The sequence below is a fragment of the Coffea arabica genome, chromosome 7e (assembly GCF_036785885.1).
Source record: "Coffea arabica cultivar ET-39 chromosome 7e, Coffea Arabica ET-39 HiFi, whole genome shotgun sequence".
NCBI classification, from domain to species: Eukaryota; Viridiplantae; Streptophyta; class Magnoliopsida; order Gentianales; family Rubiaceae; genus Coffea; species Coffea arabica.
This window is the reverse complement of record NC_092323.1, coordinates 19,775,826-19,802,907: the sequence shown is the minus strand read 5'-3', so window position 1 is coordinate 19,802,907 and position 27,082 is coordinate 19,775,826. Positions and strand designations below refer to the sequence as shown.

The 27,082-nt window shown below is 34.7% G+C and overlaps 1 protein-coding gene across 1 annotated transcript; it reads right to left on the bottom strand.

The window, feature by feature from the left end:
* Window positions 1-5,994: 5,994 nt before the first annotated feature.
* Window positions 5,995-6,570, bottom strand: LOC140011283 (protein FAR1-RELATED SEQUENCE 5-like). Its single transcript, XM_072060065.1, has one exon. It carries the CDS (start codon window positions 6,568-6,570, stop codon window positions 5,995-5,997), a length of 576 nt encoding a protein of 191 aa, XP_071916166.1.
* Window positions 6,571-27,082: the final 20,512 nt, after the last annotated feature.

Sequence of the window (27,082 nt, the reverse complement as noted above, 5' to 3'; positions counted from 1 at the left end):
TCATGTTGAAAAGTTTGCTTACCCCTAAATGAATGGAAAATTATAGTAGACAAATCTAGTTGATAGGTACTAAAGTCATTCTCTTTTTTTTTTCTAGCTGATATTAAGAAATGGGATTTGATTCATTTATTGTGAATTCTCTTTTCATTTTTTACAATACACATATAAATGTATGACATGTATCTTCATTTATTAGGAAGGGACTTGATCATTTTAAATTTAACTAATCCTAACCTCTATCAATAAATAAAAACACGTGTTATACATCCACCAAATATGCATTGTAAGAAATGGAGAGAGAATCCATTGGAGAGGAGCCAAATTCCTTGAGTAATTTACCATAAATAATAAATTGTTAAAGATAAAAAACCGAGGTAAGATAATTGGTATTTAGGATTACATACAGAAATAATTGACTTTAAAGGGAGGCGTAGTGCAATTATGAACTCTAATAAGGAGCAATAACTAATAATAAATAATGTGGGAGAGGGAGCCAGGCAACCAAAATCATATCCTTAAGGACCTTAACTAAAGCAATAACTAAATAGCCGTCCTGCCAATTGAGTCTCCCTGGAATAGATGTTGGCCGTTAGGTTAGCTTGACTTAGGATGGGTCAAAGATCTACGGCTACCGGATGTCTAAAAGATTAATGTCAAGCTAATTTCAATCCGTAAGGGCCCACGAATATATGATATCAGCCCACCTCAAAGGACTACTACCACTTGGTTGAATTTGGACCCGATGGCCCGTCACTAAACTGAAAGGAAACATTCGGCCGCCTTTTAAGCTCTACTAACGGATACGGGGATGACCGTCCTGAACGGTCCCCTCACAAACACAACCATGAGAACTAGAAATAACTACGTCGACTAATTTTGGGAAGATAAAAAAATGACGTCACATAAATTAGTAATGAAAAAAAAAATTGACGCTTCTGACGGACCTCGTCATGAAGCATTAGCTCCGTTCCACAAAATCCTGCGCAAATGAATCGTCAAACAAAAAGTTCATTTGCTTTCCCTCCACAATAATTGCCAATTTTCATTCATCCATAACACCAGAAAATGGAAGCAAACAGAGAATATAAGAAAGTGCTTGGAGGCAAAACAAGAAAGTGGTTGGAGGCAGACTAGATATAAGGGAAAGCAGGGAAAATACAATTGCACTAAGGTATATTACAACAAGAAAAAGGAAGAAGTAGCGACAGAAGAGCAGAGTTTCGCATCCGGAGAAGTGATAAAGCAGGAAACACCCAGGTAACAAAACAACAATGGTATTACATAACTTTCGAAATTTGACAAGGTCGTGGAGCGATATGAGTAGTTGTCATTGTTGGACAATGTTGTGAATCAATAGGTCAATTGATTTTTAATAGTTTTGGTGGAACAGACTGTTCATTAGTTTCGAGTAGAAGAAGGTAGGTATTTTGGAGGCCAACATAGGGGAGGATAGGTGAGGAAAACTTAGTGCGCCAAGTGTTTGTAAAATCGTGTGAATGGGATGGGAAATTGCTTGGGTAATAATATAACAAGGGTACTGGTTGTTTCTATGAATTTATTATAGATTTTGTTGATTAGCAGTGCCTGCATGCAGATTATATTTTATGTGTGGTTTGTACATACTATTCATGGCAACATACAAAGCGAAAGAAAAAGTATTACAAAGATAATTCCCTTAAAAATGCCTCTTACAGCATGTTATATAAGAGACATTTCACATGAATAAATAATGACGTGGAGTAAAATTATTATGCGGAGTAAAATAACATGACACTCAGATTGGTAGACGTATTGCAGAGAAAAAGTTACAAGTTTTTTTAGCTAATGGGGTTGGACACCATGTTAATAACTGTTACATGCAGTTAGTCAACAGTTACAGTAGAAGAACTGATATGTAATATTGCGTAAGCATACTGTAAAATTGCTACCTATTATTTATTAGTTAACTCGTATTTGCATAATCACAGGATAAATAGAAGAAGAGGTTAATTGTTTGAAACTTGATAGTTAGGGCAGCAGACGACAATCTAAATAGGGTAGGCAGAATGAATAACATAGTTTTTAACTTGGCACGCTCAATGTGAAAAAAGATTACAAGTTTTACTTTGCTAGTGTGCGTGGACATGAAGGTGAATAACTGTAACATGCAGTGAGTTAGCAATTACAATATAAGAACTGCTCTGTAAAATTTTGTGAATATAACTATGAAATTGGTACCTCCTGATTGTTACATTAACTCATATTTATAGAGTAGGACAAGAAATAGAAGAAGAAGTTAATCCCATCAAACTTGATAAATAAGTGAGAGTAGATTGTAAGTGGAATTGGCGAGACAGAATAATTAACCTACTGTTAATTTTGACAAACAGAGTGTGAAAAATAAGTTACAAGTTTTCATAACTATTGTTACTAAGAATTGAAAGTGATATATTATTTATGTTAGTACTTTGTAATACATTAAGAATAAGTGGGGAAAGCATAATGGAACTGAAGTGCAATTGTCTGTGTAAAACTCCAGTTTAAATGGACAGATGCTCTGATCTCTGAAAGGGATGCATTGGTGATTAAGAATCTTGGGGCTTATGGAAAAGGAAAGCTGGTAACATGTTATTTATTATTTACCTCATTTCATATAAAAAGTATTGGTGCATGTATTATGTGGCTTTACTATTGAAATGGTTGGTTTAATTTGATATTAAAGGTTGGACAACATGATCCGGAAGAGAATAATATGGTGCGTGGCGTACTGAACTACCCCCTGATTTAGTAGGGATGATGATGAACAGCGGGCATGCCGATATCGTTGTAAATGGACCTGTTCCATGGTTAACGAAATTTATTGTTTGGTTTGACGTAATTACTGCGTATTATTGTCAACATTATTGGTTATTGATAGGCCTATCAACTTGTAACTACATACAGTTACAGTTAATATATGAAACCAATCCCAATATTACATTGAATAAATAAGTTATCTTGAATTATGTCACATGCATGTAAATACATAAATGTAGTGATTTTTTGGATAATCATATTATAAATAAATGAAAATTCAATTTTCGCGGTGACCATTTTATTTATTACCATAGAACTTACAGTTATAGAACCTATGCCAACAGTACAAATGTTAACTTTATAACTTTCACTTAGATGTACCATTGTATATGCGTGTATTGTATTCCATTTTGGAGAGCATGTGACTCATTTATGGATTGGTAATGTTGTCATGTAACTGCAGGCTGAGCTAAATAAGCTGTATAACATTGCTGTTAGTAGGCATACTGTCATAACACACCAATATCAGCTACATACGAAGCGGACCTGACAAACTGAATTGAGCATAATAATTAAGTGTGACTTTATTCAAGTTACATCTAGATAAGCCTAATGTCATGTTAAGTCAATTGGAAAGTTACAGTGTGTTTGAAAAATTGTTAGTTACATTGTGTTTAAAAACTGTTATAAAATAGTTATTGAAAAGTTACAGTGTATTTGAAAACTGTTACCAAAAAAATTATTTGGAAAGTTACAAATTGAAAATTAATACAAAACTCCGTATTTGACTATTTGTTGACAGTGTGTTTATAGGTTGTTACAAAATAGTTATTAGAAAGTTACAGTGTGTTCGAAAACTATTACAAAATAGTTATCTGGGATGTTACAGTTTGAAAATTAATACAAAACTCCATATTTGAAAATTGTTAGTTACGAAGTGTTTGTAAGTTGTTATAAAATAGTAATTGGAAAGTTGAATGTTATTGAAGACTGCTACAAAATACTTAATTGGGAAGTTAGAGATTGAAAATTAATACAAAACTGCATATTTGATGATAGCATGTTACAGTGCGTTTGTAGGTTGTTACAAAATAGTTATTGAAAAGTCACAGTGTGTTTGAAAACTGTTACAAAATAGTTATTTTAGCAGTTACAGTGTGATCCATACAACAGAGCACATATAAAGTATGAGGTCCGTACAGCAGACCACATATAAATTTGGACCCAGTATGGGTCCATACATGTCACGTTTGGACCCAAGAATAGCTTTCGTAGTTCAAAATTTGTTACATAGAGCACATATAAAGTTAGTACACGTGCATTGTTATACAATATCGACTCGAACATGTCGACTAACAAACATAGCTGTATAAAATTTGTTTGCATTATTATCATAGTAGAGATCAAAACATATGCGGCCTTAGTTACATAGGCATTTCTGTATCTTTAACAACAAAATCGACTGGGATTTCATACGTACTCATTTTCACAGCCAATATTAGTTGCTAGTTTACATCTTCTAACACCGCATATTACCACTGAAGAAGATAGAGTGGTCATGAATGAATGGCCATGATTTGGTATAAAAAAGTCCATGACTACTTTTTAATGCAAACTAAGTAATTATAGTTGTTATTTGTTTCTAAATTGACCTTTTACCATGACCACTTTACCCTAAACGTTGAAGCCAATTAAGTTGAATGTTTGTGAATGTTACAATTACGTGGTAACTCTGTCTAAAATTTAAGTTTAGATTTTAGGACACCTACTCTTTTAATACAACAACTTTCTTTACATAATATTTGCTTCTAAATATTACTTTTATTACGAACGCATACCCTTTTTTGTTGAAGCAAGCAGGACCATTTTGTGGTATATCACGAGCGCATATATCACGACATATCACGAATGTATATATCACGACAGTCATTTGTTTTGGTATTCTATGAAAAATATCATAATCATAAAGAAGCACGTTCAATGGTATTGTAAAAATGTTAATTTTCAGTCAACTTTATAATTTCTTAACAACTTTATACAACCCATTACAGAATAATTGATGACTACTAACACTGGACATGATTACAATTGTAACCCACTTGTCTAAGTTTCAACAGAGTAAAACATTGAAGATGCCTGTCCAGGCACATGAATAACTTGTACTAGCTTATTAACTGCTTGTAATGTAGATATGCAGCATTTCCAACCAGGCCGACATGGAGGTCCAATAACAAATGTTCTTCGAAAAACACCGCAAATCTCGTTCAAGATAACTAATGTATGAAAATAAAAAAAAATCTAATCAGTTACAGTCAACATCCACTAATTCATTTCAACATTGTAGATTAAAAGAAACTGATAATAGGGAAGCGATTGAAACTGAATAATATCTTCAATAAAGAAGTACTAACATCAATAAATGAGGTCAACTTGGTGAATGGATAATCGGAACTAAATACACGTAATGGAACATACGGTTAATAATATACAATGTCCAAGATATCCAATTAACAATACTACATAAATATATGATGTAACGATAAAAGTTTGTCACTTGCGGTGATGGTGAAAATACATGATATGCATCAATATCACAGTGTGTTGAAATTGTCGCACACTCCTCCTACATTATATAATATAACTATTCAACTATCAATAAATCATTACCAGTGCCTATATTGCTCACTTCAAAAGTTAAATTGGACTAGACATTATAAAAAAGAATTATATATCAAACCATTAAGATATCTCTGACGGAGTTATGTTTGGAAAAAATAGAAAATTTGGGTGCATCCATTCTGTAGGGACTGTTGCAGGAGGCTCCTGATTAACCAAATGGTGGACCTTTAGATAATACAAAATAATATGTCATAGAAGCGAACATACGTTAACTACATAATATACATGCGTTGAAGCGTTCAGGTGTCCACCATTACAATAATCAAAAAGTAGTTTTATGATACGAACAACAACGTCTTTATTTTTTTAACTAAATGTATGCATACCATTTCACTTTTCTCGATTTCGGGAGCAACGGCGTTTGGAGGACCATTCATTGACTGGCTCCTTGAATGCGTCTATGTGTTTTGAATGGCTCCTACATTGTATAAGATAGACCAAATAGGTATGTCAGGCGTAACAAAATTATCACATAATGTAACATCCATGTAACTAATTATGCCGTTAGAAACATCTAAATAAAAGCTAAAGCCATGGCCATCACCTCTTAACATATTCAGGAGGAATTGTCTTTATGCCCATGGTATTAAATACTTTCAACGCGTGCCTACACAAAATTTCTTCATTCTCATATTTTTTGCAACTACAGCGTACATTTAGATCATTCCGATTGAATACCACTATTCTTTCAGGTCCTCCATTATACCTCATGACCACAAACTCCACATCTTGTTGTCTTAATATAATCATAGTTGTTGACTCGCCAGTTTTAATGTGCAACTCATGGTTATACTCTAAGACAAGGTTATGCACACGGTACTTCATGGTCCCTCTAAACAACACGATAATCATTTTAGTTCCACACCCTGTTTTCGTCGGCACTCGTGCCCTCTTTGGCATCACATCACCTTCGTACTTGCGCTTCACACCTTTCTTGCAGCAACTATATCTCTTAGACGTGGTCACGCCGTCTTTATCTTTATTTAAATAGTCTTTGCGTATACTAAAATCCATTTTAGAGGCATATTTATTATAAAACTTGTACGCATCCTCTTCACCGTTGAACTCTATTCCTAACTCAGGGATCCCATCTTCTGCCAATTTGTTGCAATCCATTACTTCTGCTCCTACCAATTATGCATCAAATACCTTAATTTGCAATACTTCATGAATAGTATGTACATAAATAACAACATAAATGTATATTACCATTCATAATGTGTTATAAATCACACATTACTCGTACACCAAATCCTATTATTACGCTTATGAATATGATTAATGATTCACATCACTTTACTTTGACTTTAAGACAACGGCATTATCTATGTACAAATACAACTCCATGTACACTAAGTTATACGGACTGTAATATGTTAGTCACACGATGTAAGTCTTTTTTAACTGTATGTACATCCACTCTGGTGATTATATTTAGATTCTAGGTTCCTTAAGTTACTGGATCTTATGTCATTCGTTAATTATATAAGCCTAAGCCAACTCCGCATTTTATACTATTTCTACATTTTGAGGGCCAAACAAGTATTTTCTACTCATTGTAATATATTTCTTACATCATGCAATTTATTTGGCAGTTCAAACCGGTACAGGGTTGATGCGGTCAAGTTGGAGAGGGATTCTTTGCTAGTTTACTTGTTGAAATCATAACTCTACAATGATTGAGCAGTATTTGTTGCTTTATTATTGATTAATAAAATTTACCTTTTACGCTAAAAAAGAAAAAAGAAGGAAGAGAACTTTTTTTTTAAGACAAGTCCTACACTAAGGCCTTGTTTGATAATTCAGCTCAGCATTTAAATTTAATGGATTCAGATCTTAATATATTTAGATCGTTTGATAATAAAAAATTGAACATTTGAATTAATCAAGTGCCACTGAATTTTCTAGGCAAAATTTGTTCTCAAAATTAAGTGATAAGTTATTCATTTAACACTGAATGTGATATACATTCAAATATATTAGATTTAATACTTAACAATTTAATAATTCAATGAATTTAGATTTTAAATTTCAGATTTTAGTTTTCATATTTTAGTTTTATCAAACGTACCCTAAATCTAAAATCATAGTTTCGGACAAGTCCCTAGATCATGGTTACGACATAATTTCTCCGCTATGGCTGCCATGATTTCTCACTTAATGCTTTTCTTGTGCGAATTACTTCTGCCTTGTCTTGTTGAAGGCACCATCAGGATTCATTTTGACCGGCGCTTGAATGAGTTTTTTTTAAAAATAAGTTTTTATATTTAAATTTTATAAAGTTTTTTAGTAATCTAACTTGTTAAAGTGCAAGTAGTAGGCATATTTGTTGTATTCTATCTATCTATTTTCATAATTGTTAGAATAAAGGATACATTCAAAACCTAAAAGAGTCATACATATATGTATGCACATGATCCATATCCTACATAAATCCAAACTTTGTAAGAGAGTCACGCGTCTCGGTAGAGTTCGATTTTTTATAATCCATGCTCAAATCAATCATACCTTATCCCAATCCATGTATAAATAATAATATGTATGCATGTACGTACCAATAAATTTATAAAATAATCTAATATTATATGACCATTGGATCGAATATAGTAAAACTTAATGACTATTAGATTAAAGGATATGTTCATATTCTAAAAAAAGCCACATAACCCGCCTATTGATTACGTGTCCTTTTTTTTGGTTTCCCTCTATAAACAAAAAGTTGAATGGCATTTATGTTATTTTAAATTTTATGTATTTTAAAAATATTTTTACTTAATTCTGCATGTTTAGAAAAATGTCTAGGGATATTATTAGATATCCAAACCTATGAGGATTTGGGTTTGAGTTCACTTTTTCGAACCCATAAGAATTTAGGTCTAACATTGGATTTAACAAAATTTAATAGGCTTGACATGCATAATTGAGGTGATAGATTGATGTTTCATTTTGTTTATTATAAAAAGGAATGGAAATTCTTAGATGCGTGAAACACATGTGCGTGCATCTAAACCAGGTATTAAAGAATATTCCTAGGTACACTCTACTAGTCTACGCACAAATAATAAGGTGGAAGAGGCGCAGAAGCGGTCATTCTGATGACCGCTCCTGAACTGTTAACGACCAGATTTTGGCCAAAAAAAAATGTGCGGTCCAGATCACTAGTTGTACATCGATTTTCACAACATGTGTGTGACCCGCAAAATTTTGTACTAAAGTTACATGTTGTACAAACAAAGTTACGCTGTGTGCAACCAAAATTATGCAATATTGAAAATGACCAAAACCGCCAGGAACAGTTACACTTGCAACCATTCCTGCCCCTTGTCCTAATAAGGTAAAGAATAGTCAGCAATTGAATGACGTGGCATGTTAAACGAATTTGTACTTCACAACTAAATAAGTTATTATCACATTATCCCCTTAAATTATATTATTACTATCAATTTATCCTGTAACGTTATCTTTTAGTCATTTCATCCTAAAAAATAATTCAATTCAACATGTTAACAAATTTTGAACAAAAATACCCTTCTATTTTATAGCATTAATATATAGATTAATCTTTCTTACACTGACAGTGTATACATTACCAGTCTTAGATGAATAACAAATATGTAAAATTTGAATTTGAAATCCAATTTTTGCATGTGTATCATGAATCTAAAGGTGATAGTATATACACTGTTAGTGTATATAAAATTTACACTTATTATATAATTATTATCACTTTATCCCTTTAAATTGTAGTGATACAATCATTGTACTCTCTAACATTATTTTTTAGGCATTTTATCCCATCGTTAATCTAACTAGTATGTTCAAAAATTTTTAAATATATTTACCGTTTTTATGTATAACTAAAAATAAAAAAAAAATTGAATGGTTATTTTTCTCCTTTATTACTCTAAGAGTTCTAAAAACATAAAAATAAAAAGATTTTCACAAATTTCTTTTTTCACACTTATTAATACTATGAAAAGAAAAAGAGATAAGAGCGAAGGAGACAAAAAAATTAGATTTTGCAAAGAAAAAAATAAGAAAAATAAGGAAGAATCCTAATTGTATTATTTTAACGTCATCGGAATTAGAATTAAGAACTCTCTCTCTCTCTCTCTCTCTCTCTCTCCCTATATTTCTTTTTTTTCAATATTAATAAGATTGTCAAGAAGAAAGAGATTAATGTTTTGACTTTTTTTCTTGATACTAATAAGGAGTAAAGCCATTCTAAATTTTTTATTGCTTTATTATACAAAGAGGAGGGTACTTTTTTCTAAAAATTTTTTTAACTTGCTAAATTGGTTTAATTGTGAGATAAATTCCCAAAAACATAACTCTAAGGAGTAAAGTGATAATGAGGCTACAGTCTATGGGGATAAAGTGATAATAATTTTAAGCGCTAAACATATTTTTTTCACTTGAATTAATTAATTTCGTTATGTTTGACCATTAGTTTTGCGGGTAAAATGACTAAGGCCAACATTTCGCATCAATCAATGTATCATTTTTTTTAATCCTCTCCCCTCCCCTCTCAACACCTTTTTCGCACTCAATTGTCAAATTCAAGATTTGAATCTTGAATCTGGCAGTGGAGAGAACTTTAAGAGCCCTTCTCTGATTGATTAATATGAATTGATGTATCATGTTGTATAATTTTGTACCATAAGTTTAAACTTTAATCTGTATGACCCAATGCAGGACGCAAATGAAGAAAATAAAACCGCCTAAGCGGTTTAGACAAAATGTAGCATGATGAAACTCTTTGTCAGGCAGTTGACACTTGACATGGTGGGGAAGAAGTGTTGGACCATGAAGTTGTTTATAGACCACTGAAATTAAAGAAACAAACCAATTTGTACCCTTATGAATTGGCCAAATTGCAACCGCCTCCGTTGAACCCGATAAACTTAACCCAGGTCTAGTAGGTCTTTCTTGGGTTAGAAAAGCCGTGTTTGGAGACTCCTTTAATATCAACTGGAATGGTTCTTTTTTTTCTTTTCTTTGTTTTTTTTTTGGTTACAAGGGAGAGACGTAAGGTCTCTTAACAAGCAACAAAAAAGGGTGTTCACCTATAATATCGATACCAAGTAATTGCTTGATTTTTTCATGTGTGTCTTAAGTAAACCTTTGGTCAATTTATGCACGATCACTTTCCATTAGTCAATCCACACATTTGTTCGTTTCTCTCCATATTTGCACTCGCCTGCAGTCAATGACGGAGCCAAGGGGGGGCAGAGGGGGGCCATGGCCCCCCCTAAGTTTTGAGAATTTTAATTCATAATATGTAAATATGTGTGTAAAATAAAATTGGCCCCCCCCTAAATTTTTTCAATTTTAGTTTATATTATGAGAGTTGATATATATATATATATATATATATATATGAATTAGTCATCTTTGAATGGAATTTCAATTTTGGCCCCCCAAAAAAAAAAATCCTGGCTCCGTCACTGCCTGCAGTTCCAGAAAACTTGTGGTTACAATTGCTAACCTTCAAGCGTCTTTCTTTTTTTCTCCTTTTCTTACTTTTTAGTCAGTTGATTATTGTTATTGGTTATGCGTTGATAGATAGATAATTAAAAGCCTACAAATGGGAAGGTTTTTGGGATAAGTCATAAAATGTGGTATTCTTTTTTAGTAGGTTTTCTCTTAGGTTGCGATTGGATTGAGAGATTTGACCAAAAAAAATTTAAATTCTCTCAAATTCTTTTAGTTTGCTTCAACATATTTGAATTTGTAACACCACTATTTATTTAAAATAATTGATGGATAAATTCAAATACCTCTCAAGTCATCCATACAACTTAGAAGGATATGAGAGGATTTCAAATTTGTCGTTCAATCCAAATGCAACTTTAGTTAGTTTAGTGTATAATTAAACGGGACTAAAGTTGACAAAACATGAGATGATAATTAATATAAAGTTTTAATTATACTCAAACTTCCATTACTGCAAGTATATATATCATATATGAGTATGAGTATAGGCCATATTCGAGTGTCGTTCTCATAGGGAAAATGAATCAATTTTAATTAAAGGGGACTAAAGTTGACAAACATGAGATGATAATTAATATAAAGTTTTAATTATACTCAAACTTCCATTACTGCAAGTACGTAGATCATACATGAGTACAAGTATAGGGCATATTCGAGTGTTGATCTCATAAGGAAAATGAATCAATTTTCGATGCTATTTAAATTCCTTTATTACTTAAGTGATCACAACTAAAAAAGCAATTAAAACTGCACTATAAAACCTTTGATAGGGTAGAATGGAATTTTCTCACTAAGGTCATGAGTGCTCTTGGTTCTGCCAATAATTTAATGTAAATTACATATAATCCCCCTATGATTTTATCTATTGCCATATGGCCCCCTATCATCTTAAAATGTCCATTTCACCCTCTTATACTTTTATGTAAAGTGAAAACTTAATAGAAAATAACCCATGTGACCATAGTTATTAAACCCGGCCTGGCCCGACGGTCGGACCTGTCAAACCAGTGGCTCGGTCATGAAACCGGACTGGTTTCCTAGTTAGATCGGAGTTGTAAAGAACCCGCCTGGACCTGTTCGACCCGGACGGTTTAACCAGAGAACCGCTAGAACCGGCAGTTATTGATAAACCCGGTGGGTTTTGGCAATTTTTTTGAAGTTACCGTTTTATCCAATTTTTTTATTTTGACCGTTCATACTACATGGGCATTATCGTCTTTTTAGCCAAATAGAAGAGATAATCAGAAAAATTGAAGAATGAAAAGGCAATCGGGCATTTGGCCGTCATTGGGGATTTAGGCATTTAGGGATTGTTTTCTTCTTTGTTTCTCTGAGAAGTGAGAACAAATTGAGAACTTTTTGAGCATTTAGGCATTCGGCCATTGTTTTGTCGGCACTGGCAGCTTTGATCAATTTTTCTTTCCCTTGCTTTGCTAGTTGCTCTGAGAGTTTGAGGCAAGCAATTGGAACTTGGAAGTTCAAAATTCTTCAAGGAAGCCGCCGCTACTTGTTACGGAGGATAGTGAGATCACTGGGAAATACTCTCAAACAGGAATTGCAATTTGGAGAAGACAACTCGAGTGAGAGAGCAGATGTTATTACAGAGAAAAGAACAGAGAATTGGAATGAATACAATTGGGAGAATAAATACTTCTGACTACCCTTCCTCGCATCCCCACAGCTCCTTTTATACTACTTCAGCTAACCGCCTTCTAATTCAGTAACCTTTCCATTTTCATAACAGACTTCCTGCCCAAACTTTCCCTTCCTGCGCACCCCTTCTATTTTCGACTCCTAACTACCTAACAGAACAGCTGACATGGCGTAACTAACTCAACCACCCGTCTGATGTGGCATAACAACTCCTGGCACTACGATTCCAGCTGGCATCATTTCTTTCAGATGTAACAATACTCCCCTCCCCAAACAGTTCTTGTCCTCAAGAACTGAAATGAGGATATTGCTGGTGAAGGTCAAACCAATACTCCCACGTTGCGTCCTCTGGAAAACTGTTGCTCCATTGCACCAAGACCTGTGTAGCAGCAGTTCGCCCCCTGCGTACCAATCTTCTATCCAAAATAGCAATTGGCTCCATGAGTAGATGACCCTGATCAGTGACACGGGTAGGAATGTGTTGCTGTACAGGGGGATCCCCTACATGTTTCTTCAGAAGGGAAACATGAAAGGTAGAGTGTATCTTGACATTCGGAGGGAGTTGGAGTGTGTAGGCAACTGAACCAACCTTGGCCAGAACCTGGAAGGGACCAAAATACCGTGGAGACAGCTTCTGACAAGAGTGATTCCTGAGTGAATGCTGCCTATACGGTTGGAGCTTAACATAGACCCAATCTCCTGGCTCAAAGACCCTCTCGGACCTGTGATGGTCAGCCTGCTGCTTCATGCGATGTTGAGCTTTTTGCAAGTTGTGTTTCAGCAAGTGTAGAGTGGCCTCTCTTACAGCCAAGCTCTTGTCCACACTATCAACAGAAGAGGTGCTCGGCATGTAAGGGATGTGTAAGGGAGGTGGCTGACCATAGAGAACCTCATATGGTGTGGTCTGGATAGCCGAGTGAAAGTTTGTATTGTACCAGAACTCTGCCAGTGGTAACCAAAAACACTATTGCTTGGGGTGATCACTACTCATACATCGCAGATAGTTTTCCAAACAGCGATTAACAACCTCAATCTGGCCATCTGACTGAGGATGATAAGCAGTCGACAAACACAGCTATACCTTCAACAGATGAAACAATTCCTTCCAAAAGTGACTGGTGAAAGTTGCGTCTCTATCACTAACTATCGTGTTAGGAAGGCCATGGAGCCTATAGATGTTATCCAAAAATGCTTGTGCCACTGAGAGTGCAGTGTAGGGGTGCTTGAGTGCAATGAAATGAGCGTACTTGCTGAGCCGATCCACCACCACAAGTACAGTATCCTTCCCATGCGACTGAGGCAGTCCTTCTACAAAATCCATGGATATGTCAGACCACACATGGTCGGGAATGCCTAATGGTTGTAGCAGGCCTGGATATGCCACATTCTCCCTCTTATGCCGCTGACACACATCATAAGAGGCCACATAGTGTTCGACATCCTTTTGCATGTTCCTCCAATACACCAACCCTTTAAGTTTCTTGTAGGTCACCTGCACACCTGAATGCCCTCCAATAGGGGTGTCGTGCCACAACTGAATGAGTTTCTTCCTTAAAACAGGATCATTTCCTACTACCAACTTCCTCTTCCTCCTCAGTTGCTGATGTTGATAAGAATAATGCACCAGCTGAGCACTACGGGTCGGGTCCTGCAGCTGCTGGATAATGCCCTGCAACAAAGGGTCCTGACTACAACTCTGTTGAATCTCAGTAAGCAATATTGCTGTATTGGTAGGAGGCTGCCTAGATAATGCATCAGCCACCACATTATCAACCCTCTTCCTGTAGTGAAGCTCGTAGTCATACCCTATAAGTTTAGCTACCCATTTCTGTTGCATAGGTGTAGATACCCTCTGCTCAATCATGTATTTAAGACTCTGGTGGTCAGTCCTAATAACAAAGAGCCTGCCCAACAGATAAGGCCTCCACTTTTGAACTACACTCACGATAGCTAGCATTTCCCTTTCATACACGGATAGACCCTTATGCTTGGTGGCCAGAGCCTGACTATAGTAAGCCAGGGGCCTTCCCTTCTGGGTCATAACTGCTCCAATACCCTCACCTGAGGCATCCGTCTCTACTTCAAATGTCTGGGAGAAGTCAGGTAGAGCCAGCAGGGGGTGAACTCATGGCCATTTTTAATGCTAAAAATGCTGTTGTGGCCTGATCTGTCCACACAAAGCTATTCTTTTTTAGCAAATCCGTCAAAGGTTTGGCCAATTTCCCAAAGTCTCGTATAAACCTCCTGTAGTATCCTGCCAATCCCAAAAACCCCCTTAATTCCTTCAGGTTAGAGGGTAGAGGCCATTGTTGAATAGCCCGTACCTTCTGAGGATCTGCCTGTACCCCCTCTCCTGATATTACATGTCCCAAATAAGCCACCTGTGTTTGAGCAAAGGAGCACTTGCTTTGCTTTACCTTTAAACTATGTTGCCTTAAGGTGTCGAAAGTGATCTGCAGGTGTCTCATGTGGTCAGACCATGTTGAACTAAACACAAGAATATCATCAAAAAAAATCAATATGAACTTCCGCAGATAAGGCCTAAATACAGTATTCATCAAGCTTTGAAAAGTAGAGGGTGCATTGGTCAGGCCAAATGGCATTACTACAAACTCATAATGCCCTTCATGAGTCCTGAAGGCAGTTTTGGCAATATCCTCAGTACACATCCTTATTTGATGATAACCCGATCTGAGATCCAATTTAGTGAAGAAATGCGACCCAAACAACTCATCAATCAGCTCCTCAACCACTGGTATGGGAAACTTATCCTTCACAGTAGCTGTATTTAACTCCCTATAGTCAATACATATCCTCCACGTGCCATCCTTCTTCTTGACCAAAACTACTGGGGAAGAGAAAGGGCTTGTACTGTGCCTGATGACTCCAGATTGTAGCATTTCCTGAATCAGTTTTTCAATTTCATTTTTTTGGAAAACAGGGTACCTGTAAGGCCTCACATTCACTGGTGTTGTCCCTTCCTTGAGTATGATTTGGTGGTCGTGACTTTGGTGTAGAGGGAGCTCAGAAGGCTATTTGAAAATGTCCTCAAACTTCGTTAACAGCTCATGCAGGTCATTTGCTTCAGGACCATAGCTAGAGTCTGCTACCTGAGAATTCCCCTCCAGACTACAACAGCTGCCTGCTTGCTCATTTGATGCTGACTGTACAGGTACAATAAAGCATAGTTGCGCAGAAGCAATCTGCTCAGGCTTATGGAGTATTCTCTGCATGGTTCTTCTTTTCACAAGTTGAATGGCCTGTTGACCCTTCCCTCGTAGCACTATCTTCCTTTTCCCCTTCAGAAATTCCATTGTCAGCTCGCCAAAGTTCCACTTAATATCCCCCAAGGTTGACAGCCACTGCACCCCCAGTACTAAATCACAACCTCCCATAGGCAACACCATGGCATCGACCTTAAACATTTGATTGTGCATTTTCCAAGTGAAGTTAGGGCACAACCTGTTAGTGTTGATTTTGTTACCGTCCGCTACCTCCACTGCTAGAGATGGTACCTCTTGCACCCTCAACCCCAGTTTGCTAATTAAATCTGGATGAACAAAGTTGTGAGAGCTTCCACAATCAATAAAAATATTTATTGAGGTCTTGCCTACGTGACCAGTCACTCTCATTGTCCTAAACTTAGGGACAGCAGTAAGAGTCATAGCATTTAAAGAAATGTGAGTTAAGTTACCCTGTACTGCTTCTCCCTCCCCCTCCGATTCTACTTCCAGTTCCTCACAGTCGTCTTCTGCACATACCTCCAATCGAAAAAATTGTCTGTTCTTACACCTGTGGCCAACTCCATATTTTTCATCACACCAGAAACAAAGCCCGCTTTTCGTCCATCTCAGTAGAGGTCAGTCTTTTGAATGGTCTCCTGGTGTAGCCTTCTGGAGCCTTTTCACCCTTCTCCTGGCTAGGAGTGGGTAGCAACGCCTTATCCTCTCTCCTCCAAGGTCGATCAAGGCTGATCTCCTTCTTCCATAACCCTTCAGAGTTTCTTTCTCTTCTCCACCTATCCTCCCCGCCAGAGGGGAAACCAGTTTTGACCACTCCCCTCTTTTGCTGCGTCAAAATTTTTGGCCTCCTCCAATTTAGCTAAGGTCCTGGCATGTTGTAGCGTTTTAGGCATGAACATCCTGACAGCTAGCTGTATCTCAGTCTTCAAACCACTGAGAAAGCAGCTAGTGGCATAATCTTCAGGGAGCTCTACCCTATTTAGCAGCTCTTCAAACTGCTCTTGGTACTCCAGGACTGAACCTTCTTGTTTCAAAGCCTTTAACTCTCCCATTGGATCATCATACAAACATCCTCCGAATCTGGAAGCCATCTCCTTGATATATTCTTCCCAAGCAGGTAAATCTCTCATGACACGCGATCGCATGAAAATCTGATGCCATTGGAGAGCTTTCCCCTCCAAGTTCATCGCAACCATTTTTACTCTCATCTGAACTGGTGTCTTATCCACCTCAAAGAACTGCTCGATCTTGAACAGCCATCCCTGGAAGTCTTCCCCATGGAATCTAGGAAATTCCAGCCGAGAAAAATGCGTAGGAACTCGGTAAGTCCTCCCCTGCGATACCTCAATTTCCGACGGTGAGTTCCTCGCAGATTGTCCTCTTTGAGAATGTAATTCTAGTACCAAATTCTTGAGAGCTGCCATCTCTTGCTCAAACTGCTCCTTCTACTCCTGCATCATGGCCTTGACGCTCTCCTCTAACCTTCGGTTATCCTGTGATCTAGTACCCTCCGCCATTGTTATGCGAGCTGGTCTGTCCCCAGCTCTGATACCACTGTTACGGAGGATAGTGAGATCACTGGGAAATACTCTCAAACAGGAATTGCAATTTGGAGAAGACAACTCGAGTGAGAGAGCAGATGTTATTACAGAGAAAAGAACAGAGAATTGGAATGAATACAATTGGGAGAACAAATACTTCTGACTACCCTTTCTCGTATCCCCACAGCTCCTTTTATACTACTTCAGCTAACCGCCTTCTAATTCAGTAACCTTTCCATTTTCATAACAGACTTCCTGCCCAAACTTTCCCTTCCTGCGCACCCCTTCTATTTCTGGCTCCTAACTACCTAACAGAACAGCTGACATGGCGTAACTAACTCAACCACCCGTCTGATGTGGCATAACAACTCCTGGCACTACGATTCCAGCTGGCATCATTTCTTTCAGATGTAACACTGCTACTGAAGCTGCCGCGGCCATCGAAGCTCCAGGTACTTGAAGTTGCCGCTGCCGCTGCCACCGAAGCTCCAGGTACTCGAAGCTACCACTGCCGCTGCCACCGAAGCTGCCGCTGCTACCGAAGTTGCCGTTTCCAGGAAGCTTTGATCCTCTCAATCCTCTTGTGGAGTTTGTTCCTCTCTCTCCCTATTCTCTTAAGGAGTTAAGTCTCTCTGAATTCTCTGACCGCAGGCAATATTTTGTTTCTTCTTTCTTTTTAGGTGATTATTTATTTCTTCTTCCTCTGCATCCAATTTCCCAACAAAACCAAACAAGAATAGGGCCACGCCAGCAAGTAAAGCTTAGCAAGAGAAGAGGAGTATAGCTTGCATGTTTAGAATCAAAAGTAGTATGGTTGCTGACCATACTTGTAAAAGATATAAGGGCAATCAAAACTTAAAAAAGTTGTGAATTTTTCCACTTCCAAACAAACGTCAACATTAGGTGAAAGAAACACAGCAAAATGCACAAGCAGAATAATAGTAAGAAGTTGCATATCATTGAACCAAAGAATAGAGATCATATTACAACAGCCTTTTGTTCGCTTTGGTAGTTTGAATTCATGAATTGTTGATCACATATGGTTATGGATTATGTGTGTGAAATGAATTATGAACTATGAACAGGTTATAACTTGTTGAGATTTAAGAATTTCTGTACTTATATTATAATTTACATGTTTATTTAATTATATTATATTTTTTTTATTATATATTGTGACCCAACGGTTCAACCCGTGATCCACCGGTTGAACCACTGACCCGTCAACCCGATCCTCTTGCCGGGTTGATGTCCGGGTTGGTTTTAATAACTATGCATGTGACATCATTAGTTAAAATACCAATAATACCCTTACTTAAATGATAAATCAATCGATGGCTTAATTACCTTATGTAAAAGCATAGGAAAATTACGTGAATAAATGGAAAAATCACAGGAAAGGTAATATGGATATTTATACAAATCATAAAAGCGTTATATCGATATTAAGATTTTATCACACGTGTTTGACATAAACGTCGTAATGGATAGTGTATTCCGTTCATTTTTCACTTTACATAAAAGGCATAGGGAGGTAATGTGGCTATTTTAAAACCTTAAAAAGGTTATCTAGCATTATATAAAACTACAAGGGGTAATAAATAATTTGCCCATAATTTTATCTCTTTGATTTTTAAATGTATCTCTTCTATCACGTTTTCCTTTTTACTTAGTAGTACTCAGTTTGGTTCTATTGCAAAGAGGTTTTAGACAAGGTGACCCTTTGTCTCCGTATTTATTTTTAATATGCGGGGAAGCTCTGTCTTCAAGAATTTAAATTGCACGGAATCACCATTAATAGTAAAGCTTCCTTCATTTCTCACTTGCTTTTTAGGGACCATACACTTCTGTTCGGAGAGGCCATCCTAGAAGAGGCAAGGAATTTCCAACATATTCTGCAAATATATGAGAGAGCTTCTGGCCAATGCATGAATTTTGATAAAACAGCCACTGCGTTCAGTCCTAATACTCCTCAAAGCACCAAAGCAAAGATATCTCAACTATTGAATATACAGATAGCGGATGCGCATGACAATCACCCGGGACTACCAGCAGTAATTGGTAGATTATTAAAGGCACAAGTGTTGGATCCTTAATCCAACGCTGCACTTATATGTAAATAATTATGTGCTATAGACTGTCAAATAAGGTTAAATTCAATTAAAATAATCAATTACGATTTGGATTTAACTGTATCTAATAGGATATGTGCCTTTAATGTGTAGAAACTTAAGAGTAATTTCTACTTTTATGATGAACTGAAATAGGAATCTAAAAGGTAACAGGAATGTTATCTATGAATAGAGTTATGATCCCCAAGTCATACGGATTTTTATTGTCACATTTTCTAGTACCACAAAATAACTCTTTCCTGATATCCCATCGTCAAAAAAGATATTAAAGAGAAATTAAAATGTTCTCTCAAAGGAATAGTAAATACGTGTTACCTGGAAGGTCACCCCAAAATCTCTAGAGATTCAAGTACCAGTTTGTCAACATGAATCTAAGTACACTTCCGTAATTTTATTGTTAATTTATTTCTTAATAATCGCAATAAAAATTTTGAGTTTAATAGATGATAGTTTTCATTTAAAGTTACCATAAGCTACCCACCCAACAAGTGGTGTCAGAGTAGGATATGGTTGATTATTAGGAAATAAGTTGATTGTAAATAATTCATAGTTTTCACGTTTTTTTAACTAGAATTATTTTTATTTTGATTGTGAGGTGGTTGACAATCTTGAATTGGGATTTTAATGTAATTTGTTTGCTTATGTTTTTTCGTAAATTTGTATTGTTCAATTCTTTGCTTTTGGTTACATATGAATCTATGGGTTTGTCGAAATCAATAAGCATGATGCACAATCAAGTACACATATTTGCTTTGTTTGTTATGATTAGTTAGCACATGGTTCAAGTACATATAGTTCCGGGATCACGTGTGTTTGTCTTACTTGATTGTTAAATTTTGTGAATCTCTTGATATGTTGACACAAGTCATGATATGTGGGACCCATATACTTTTCATGATATAAATTAACTTGATTTCTAGTTTCGAGAAGTTGTTTGTCTTTTTCCTAACTTGTTTTATTAGTTTATTCATTGAAGAGTTTTGATTAACATAATATTTGGTAAGACCTGCATGATATGTAACTTATTATATATTAAGAAAATTAGAGTTTTTCTAATTTGAGTGAGTCTTAATAAAGTTAAACAAGACATTTAAATCTTACAAAATTCATAAGGTTGGCCCACTAAGTATATAATCTTATAAGGTATTTATAGACTTCAAAAAAAAATTCTGGATTTGAATGATAAATTTGGGTCAAATTATGGATATGGACTTATAGTCCAATAAGTTTTGACCCATTTGACTAGTTTGACTATATTTGACCAGAATTGATTGGTTTGACCAGATTCGACTGATTGACTGGTTTGATCATATTTGATCACGTTTTGATCAGAGTTCACCAAAGTTGATCTTGATCAAAATTTTTGTGTAATTTTAATTTTGAATATTGGTATGATTATATATATTTTAGAATAAATTAATTGAAACAATATATCACCAAAATGGCCTCTTTGTGAAAATTAATTTATTTTAGAATATAACTAATTGAGTACTTGTAATTTTATGAATATTGATCGGTCCAAAGGAAAATCAATATTTAATAAAATTGCATATGCCCTTGTGATAATAAACACATGATGATTATTTAGATTTTTACATATGAATTATAAATTGGTCTAAAGAAAAATTTATTTTTCGATATGTTATTATTGTCAGTGTTTATTACTGCACCAAAATATCATTTAGAAGTTAATATTTTTGTCCAAAAATAAAATATTAATGAAACATCAGTATCTTGAGATGTGGTTACCTTTATTTGAATTTATTATTATTTTGACGTATGTGAGTTTGTTTTAATTATTTTATATTTTTTGTTCAGTTGCGAATGATCTTACAAATATTACTACCAATATTAATAATATTCCCATACTGAATAACACAAATTTTAAGTTTTGGAAAGAAAATCTCTTGATAGTATTTAGAGTAATGGATTTCGACCTTGCGTTAAAGGTTGATTCTCCTCCACCTCTTACAGATACAAATACCTTTAACGGAAAGAGGGATAAGGAAAGGTGGGGGAGATCAAATAACTTATGTTTAATGATCATTAAAAGGCCGTTCCAAAAGTATTCAAAGGAATAATGTCAGAAACGACAGTTACCGCTAAGGAGTTTCTTCACGACATTGAAAAAAGGTTTGTTAAGAACGAAAAGATTGAAATTAGTACGCTCTTGATGCGCATAGTTCAATAAAATATAGTGGTAAAGGAAATATTAGAAAATACATCATAGAGATGTCTTATCTGAAGAGTTACTAGTGCATTTTGTTTTAATATCTCTTTCTACACAGTTTAGTCCGTTTAAGGTGAGTTAGAACTATCAAAAAGAGACTTGATCTCTAAATGAACTCATCTCATACTGTGTAGGGGAAGAGGAAAAGTTGAAGTAAGATCAGACAGAGAATACTCATATGGTCTCAACCACCAATATTAAAAGCAAGGGACTTAAGAGAAAGAAGAATAAAGAAACTGCAGGTACGGCATCGCAAAAGAAACAAAAAAGAAATCAGTTGATTAGAGAAAGAATAATTATTTCTTCTGTGGAGTTGAAGGGTATAAAAAGAAACATTGCACTAACTATCACGCTTGGCGTGCTAAAAAATGTATATTTCTTAATTTGGTTTGTTCTGAAATTAATTTAATTTCGATATCTAGACATACATGGTGATTAGTAGTTTTGGTAGTCTTTGATGTGTTTGAGATAGGAAATGAAAGAATCATGAGGCTGATCTTGCAACTATGAATCAAGATCTCCATTTTCTTCTCGTTATCTTGCCGTTTCTCTTAGTTGAAACTTGAGTTGCATAATCTTGTGATGGGCTTTGAATCGTGTGTTTAATTGCTGCAATATTGACCTAATCTTTGTGTTATATGAAAAGGTTTTATTTTTCCTTTTATGCAAGATCAAGCGTTGGTTTTGATGATTGTGTTTGGTCTGAAATGTTGCTGTTTTTTCTTGTAGCAGCAATATAGAAAGCTGCACATGGCTTCGAATAGCTTGCATGAATCATCTGGAAAATTTGCATTCTGTCCCCTCAACTTTTGAACAGTTACACTATGGCCCAAAACTTTTGCAGATTGAACCAATTTCGCCCCTTTTAAGTTTTAATCTTCTCTTTCATATGTTAAGTGTGTTTTTGGTAGATTAATTCTGGGATTTAACACATAATTAAGGCTTAGCATTTTTGGTAGATTTTTACTTTATTGGGTTTTAATAAAATAAGTTAGTTTGGGTTAAGGGTTATTTTTTGTTTGGATTTAGGGAAAGGGTTGTTGGTTTATTTTGATTGGATTGAAACATGGTCTTGGGAAGGTAATAGCCCAACTTTGTTGGATGGATTTAGCTTAGCAAGATGATAGGCCTAGCCCATCCTTGTTCTTGAGGCCTTTCGTTGGGCCAAATGGCTTTTGACCCAAAGAAATGTTGAAGATGGCCCATTAGCCTTTGTATCTTGCAAGACCAGAAACGAAAATTGCATTCCAGTCCTTGGTCTTTCGAGTATAAAAATTTTCGATTTTTTCAATTAGATCCCTAATTTAATTATAGTTTTGTTCCTAAACTTTATTTTTCTTTGTTTTTGACCCCTAATATTTGTAATAATTATATTATAACCCTAAATATTTTCTCAATTTTTGTAATTAAGTCCCTGACAGTTTTGATTTCTTAAATATAAGTTGTTTTTCTTCTTTAATTGTTATTTATACTTCATTTAAATGCTTTAATTGGTAGATTTCATGGTTATTTCCATTTCTTTATCATTTATTTGTTAATTTAATTGGTGTCTTGACCATTTTATTGATTTTGAAATATAAATAGGGCAAATTGTACCCCATTTAACCACAACTTCAAGGGAGGTACTTTCTTTTATTATTTCAAATCCTCTTATGTGTTATTATGTGTTTTTTATGTGTGTATTTGTATATTTTGAGTGCTTTTTCTTTTAATTACTCATTTTAAGTTTCATTTATTCTATTTAATTTTTGATGATTATTTGAGAGACATTTAAATGCCAATTTGTAATAGATAGATGCTCAAGACATGTATTTAGTTAGATTATATAATAGATAGGTTTTAGTTTTGCCAAAAATATAATTAGTTAGATAAATGTAATAGTTAGATTACTCTATTTTTTTACAATTTTCCCTTAGATTATAGTGAGGGCTCCGAATATAATAGGTAGGCTTTTATTTGCGTTTATTTGCTTTTGCTTTTGCTTGTGCTTGCATGCTTGTGTGCTTACGTGTTTATTCATTTTTACTAGGGTTTTGATTTAAAAATTATGCTTATGTGTTATGTACTCTATGTGCATTATGTGTTTACTTGCTTTAATTATGTCTTATATAATTTATTTAGTTATAATAAATGCATGACGTCACCTCATTAGTTCAATGCTAGTTGTGGCCTTCTCCTCGATTTCTCGCTAGTTCATTTTTAAGTGAAAACTTGTAGAAATGGGATAGTCTAATGCTAAATTCGTTAGGCCATTTCGCGCTACATTCACATTTTTTGCGCGACATTTATCTCAGTTGATACATGTTACTCATTTCTAGGATATTTTCTCATTTTATATGATGTTTCCTCTATATACTACCTCTCTTAACCCTATGTGCGCAAAACATAACATTTAAATTTGCATTTTATTTAGGAAATTAGAAGTAGGCTAATCCGTTCACTTGACTAAGTTAAAGAGTCACCCTTTAAATATGGAAAAAGAATGAGTATGGCTTCATTAGCCTTAGTACGCTCTCATCCCCTCTATAAAAAGAAAAATTAAGTCACGAATCTTAGTCCCCGTACCCGTTATGTTGCATGAATCTCATTTAAGTAATGTATATTTATATATTATAATTCTTCTTTTTTTCGAGTCTCATCTTTTGCATATTCGTGACCAATTCTAAGAATCATTTTGGACATCACAATTAATGTGATTTGCACCAATTAAACTTTAAAGATATATTGCGACTTTCTCGATATCCTTTAGATCTAGATTTGCATCTATGTAGAAATATTCAAATGTGATAAGTTTTATAGGTTAGATCAAGAAAATTTTTTACTAACTCTCACCTCTAGCCTTGGTTAGGTTGAAACGGTGCTTTAGATTTGATTCTATCAAATCTTTGCATTCCTTTTTTTCAACCATAACTCTTGAACTCTTTTCTCTTGTTTTCAAAAACTTGGAGTCATCTAAAAAGGATTTTATCTTTTTTTATCAAAAATACATTTTTAAGTGATTTAGTACACCTAAACTTGATATCAAGTGGCGATTCCTATTTTTTCTTAAAAATTCTTTTTAGACTATTATTTTAGGACCAAATCATCGCACTTTTTAAGTCTCATTTTAGGTTCTTTTTCTTTCTTTATTTTATGAAATAAAAAACTCATTGTTTCTATTTCTAAAATCAATAAATACATTTTTTAACACCATAATTCTATTTTTCAAAAATAAAAAATTAATCAAAATCCATTTTTTTTAACACATCAAATTTTATTTTAAAAAATGGGGCGTGACACGCACTATAATAATCTATATTTAATTGATACAATTGTTTCATTTAATGAATTTCTACATTTGAGTATTAGAGGAGTAAAGGAAAAAATTAATCAATGAGAATTCGACTGCATTATGGTACAAGAGATTGGGTTATATATCCAAATGGAGAATGAAAAGATTTGTGTGAAATGAAATTCTCGACCCCCTGAATTTTACAGATTTGGATGATTGTGCTAACTGTATAAAGGAGAAACAAACCAATAAAAGGATATTTGAAACCAATAGGTTATTGGACGTCTTAAAACTTATATATACAGATTTTTGTGGATCATTTTCTACATTTGTTTAGAATGATCAATAATATTTTATAACGTTCATAAACGATTCTTTAAGATATGACTATATATATCTCGTTGTTGAAAAATCGCAGTCGCTGGACGTTTTTAAAATTTTTAAATCTGAAGTTGAGAACCAACTTAACAAAAGAATCAAAAGTATCAGATCTGACCGTGGTGGTGAGTACTATGGCAGATATGACGATTCAGGTGAGCAATGTCCAGGGCCATTTGCTAAATATCTAGAGAAATACGATATCATCCTACAGTATACCATACTGGGTTCACCCACTATAAATTGTCCAGTTGAAAGACGAAATAGAACGCTTAGAAATAGACGAAATAGACAAAATTGTGCAGTTGTAACATGGTAAGGAGTATGATATGTCATTCTACCTTACCAGAATTATTCTGAGGAGAAGCATTTAAGACTGCAGCATATATTTTTAATAGACTTTCAACTAAAGCAACTAACAAAATTCTTTATGAATTTTGGACAGGAAAAAAGTTCAGTTTGAAACATTTACATATTTGCAAATGTCCACTTGAGATAAGACCTTATAGGCCAAATAAAAAGAAATTGGACTCAAGGACCATTAGTTATTATTTTATTAGATATTCTGAAAGATCCAGGGGTTACAAGTTTTATGATCCCACGATTAAATCAATTTTTGAAATAGAAAATGCTCAATTCTTTGAGAATATCGAGTTTGGGGGAGAAAATATAGTAAGGAATCTTGTCGTTGAAGAGGAATATGTCAACATTTTCACATGTGTCATTGATCTTGTTCAGGATCCCATTCTTGATCATGACATAATAAATCAAGATAATATCGAATAACAAACTATTATAGAAGAACAAATTTTTCCTCTTCAAGAACCAATGTCATTAAGAAAATTCACTAGAAAAAAAAAAGTGCAGTGCCAGATGATTACATTATTTTTTCCAAAAACGTGAGAATGATACTGGATTGATGAAAGATGATCCAATCAACTTCCGTCAAATCATAAAAAGTTCAAATTCTCAAAAATGGATCGATACCATGAGTGAAGAGATTAAATCCATGAAAAATAATGATATTTGGGATCTTGTCCCATTGCCAGAAGGAGCGAAATTCATTGGTTGTAAATGAATATTTAAAACTAAGAGAAATTCGAAAAGTAATGTGCAAAGATACAAAACTCGTCGTGTCGCTAAGAGTTTTACATAAAAGGAAGGTATCGACTATAAAGAAATCTTCTCTCCGATCTTTTCAAAGAACTCTTTTAGAATTATCATGGTATTAGTGACGTATTTTAATCTTGAGTTAGACCAGATAGATATAAAGACAGCGTTTCTCAATGGCAACATTGATGAGACGATCTACATAGTGCAATCAGAAAAATTTATATTGGAAGATCCAAAAAATATGATTTACAAATTTAAAAAATTTATCTATGGTTTCAAGCAAGCATCTCGACAATGGTTTTCAAATTCTCAAAAATGGATCGATACCATGAGTGAAGAGATTAAATCCATGAAAAATAATGATATTTGGGATCTTGTCCCATTGCCAGAAGGAGCGAAATTCATTGGTTGTAAATGAATATTTAAAACTAAGAGAAATTCGAAAAGTAATGTGCAAAAATACAAAACTCGTCATGTCGCTAAGAGTTTTACATAAAAGGAAGGTATCGACTATAAAGAAATCTTCTCTCCGATCTTTTCAAAGAACTCTTTTAGAATTATCATGGTATTAG

Coding starts and splice junctions, on each gene's coding strand:
- LOC140011283 (XM_072060065.1), bottom strand. CDS start 6,570: ATGGATTGCAACAAATTGGCAGAAGATGGGATCCCTGAGTTAGGAATA.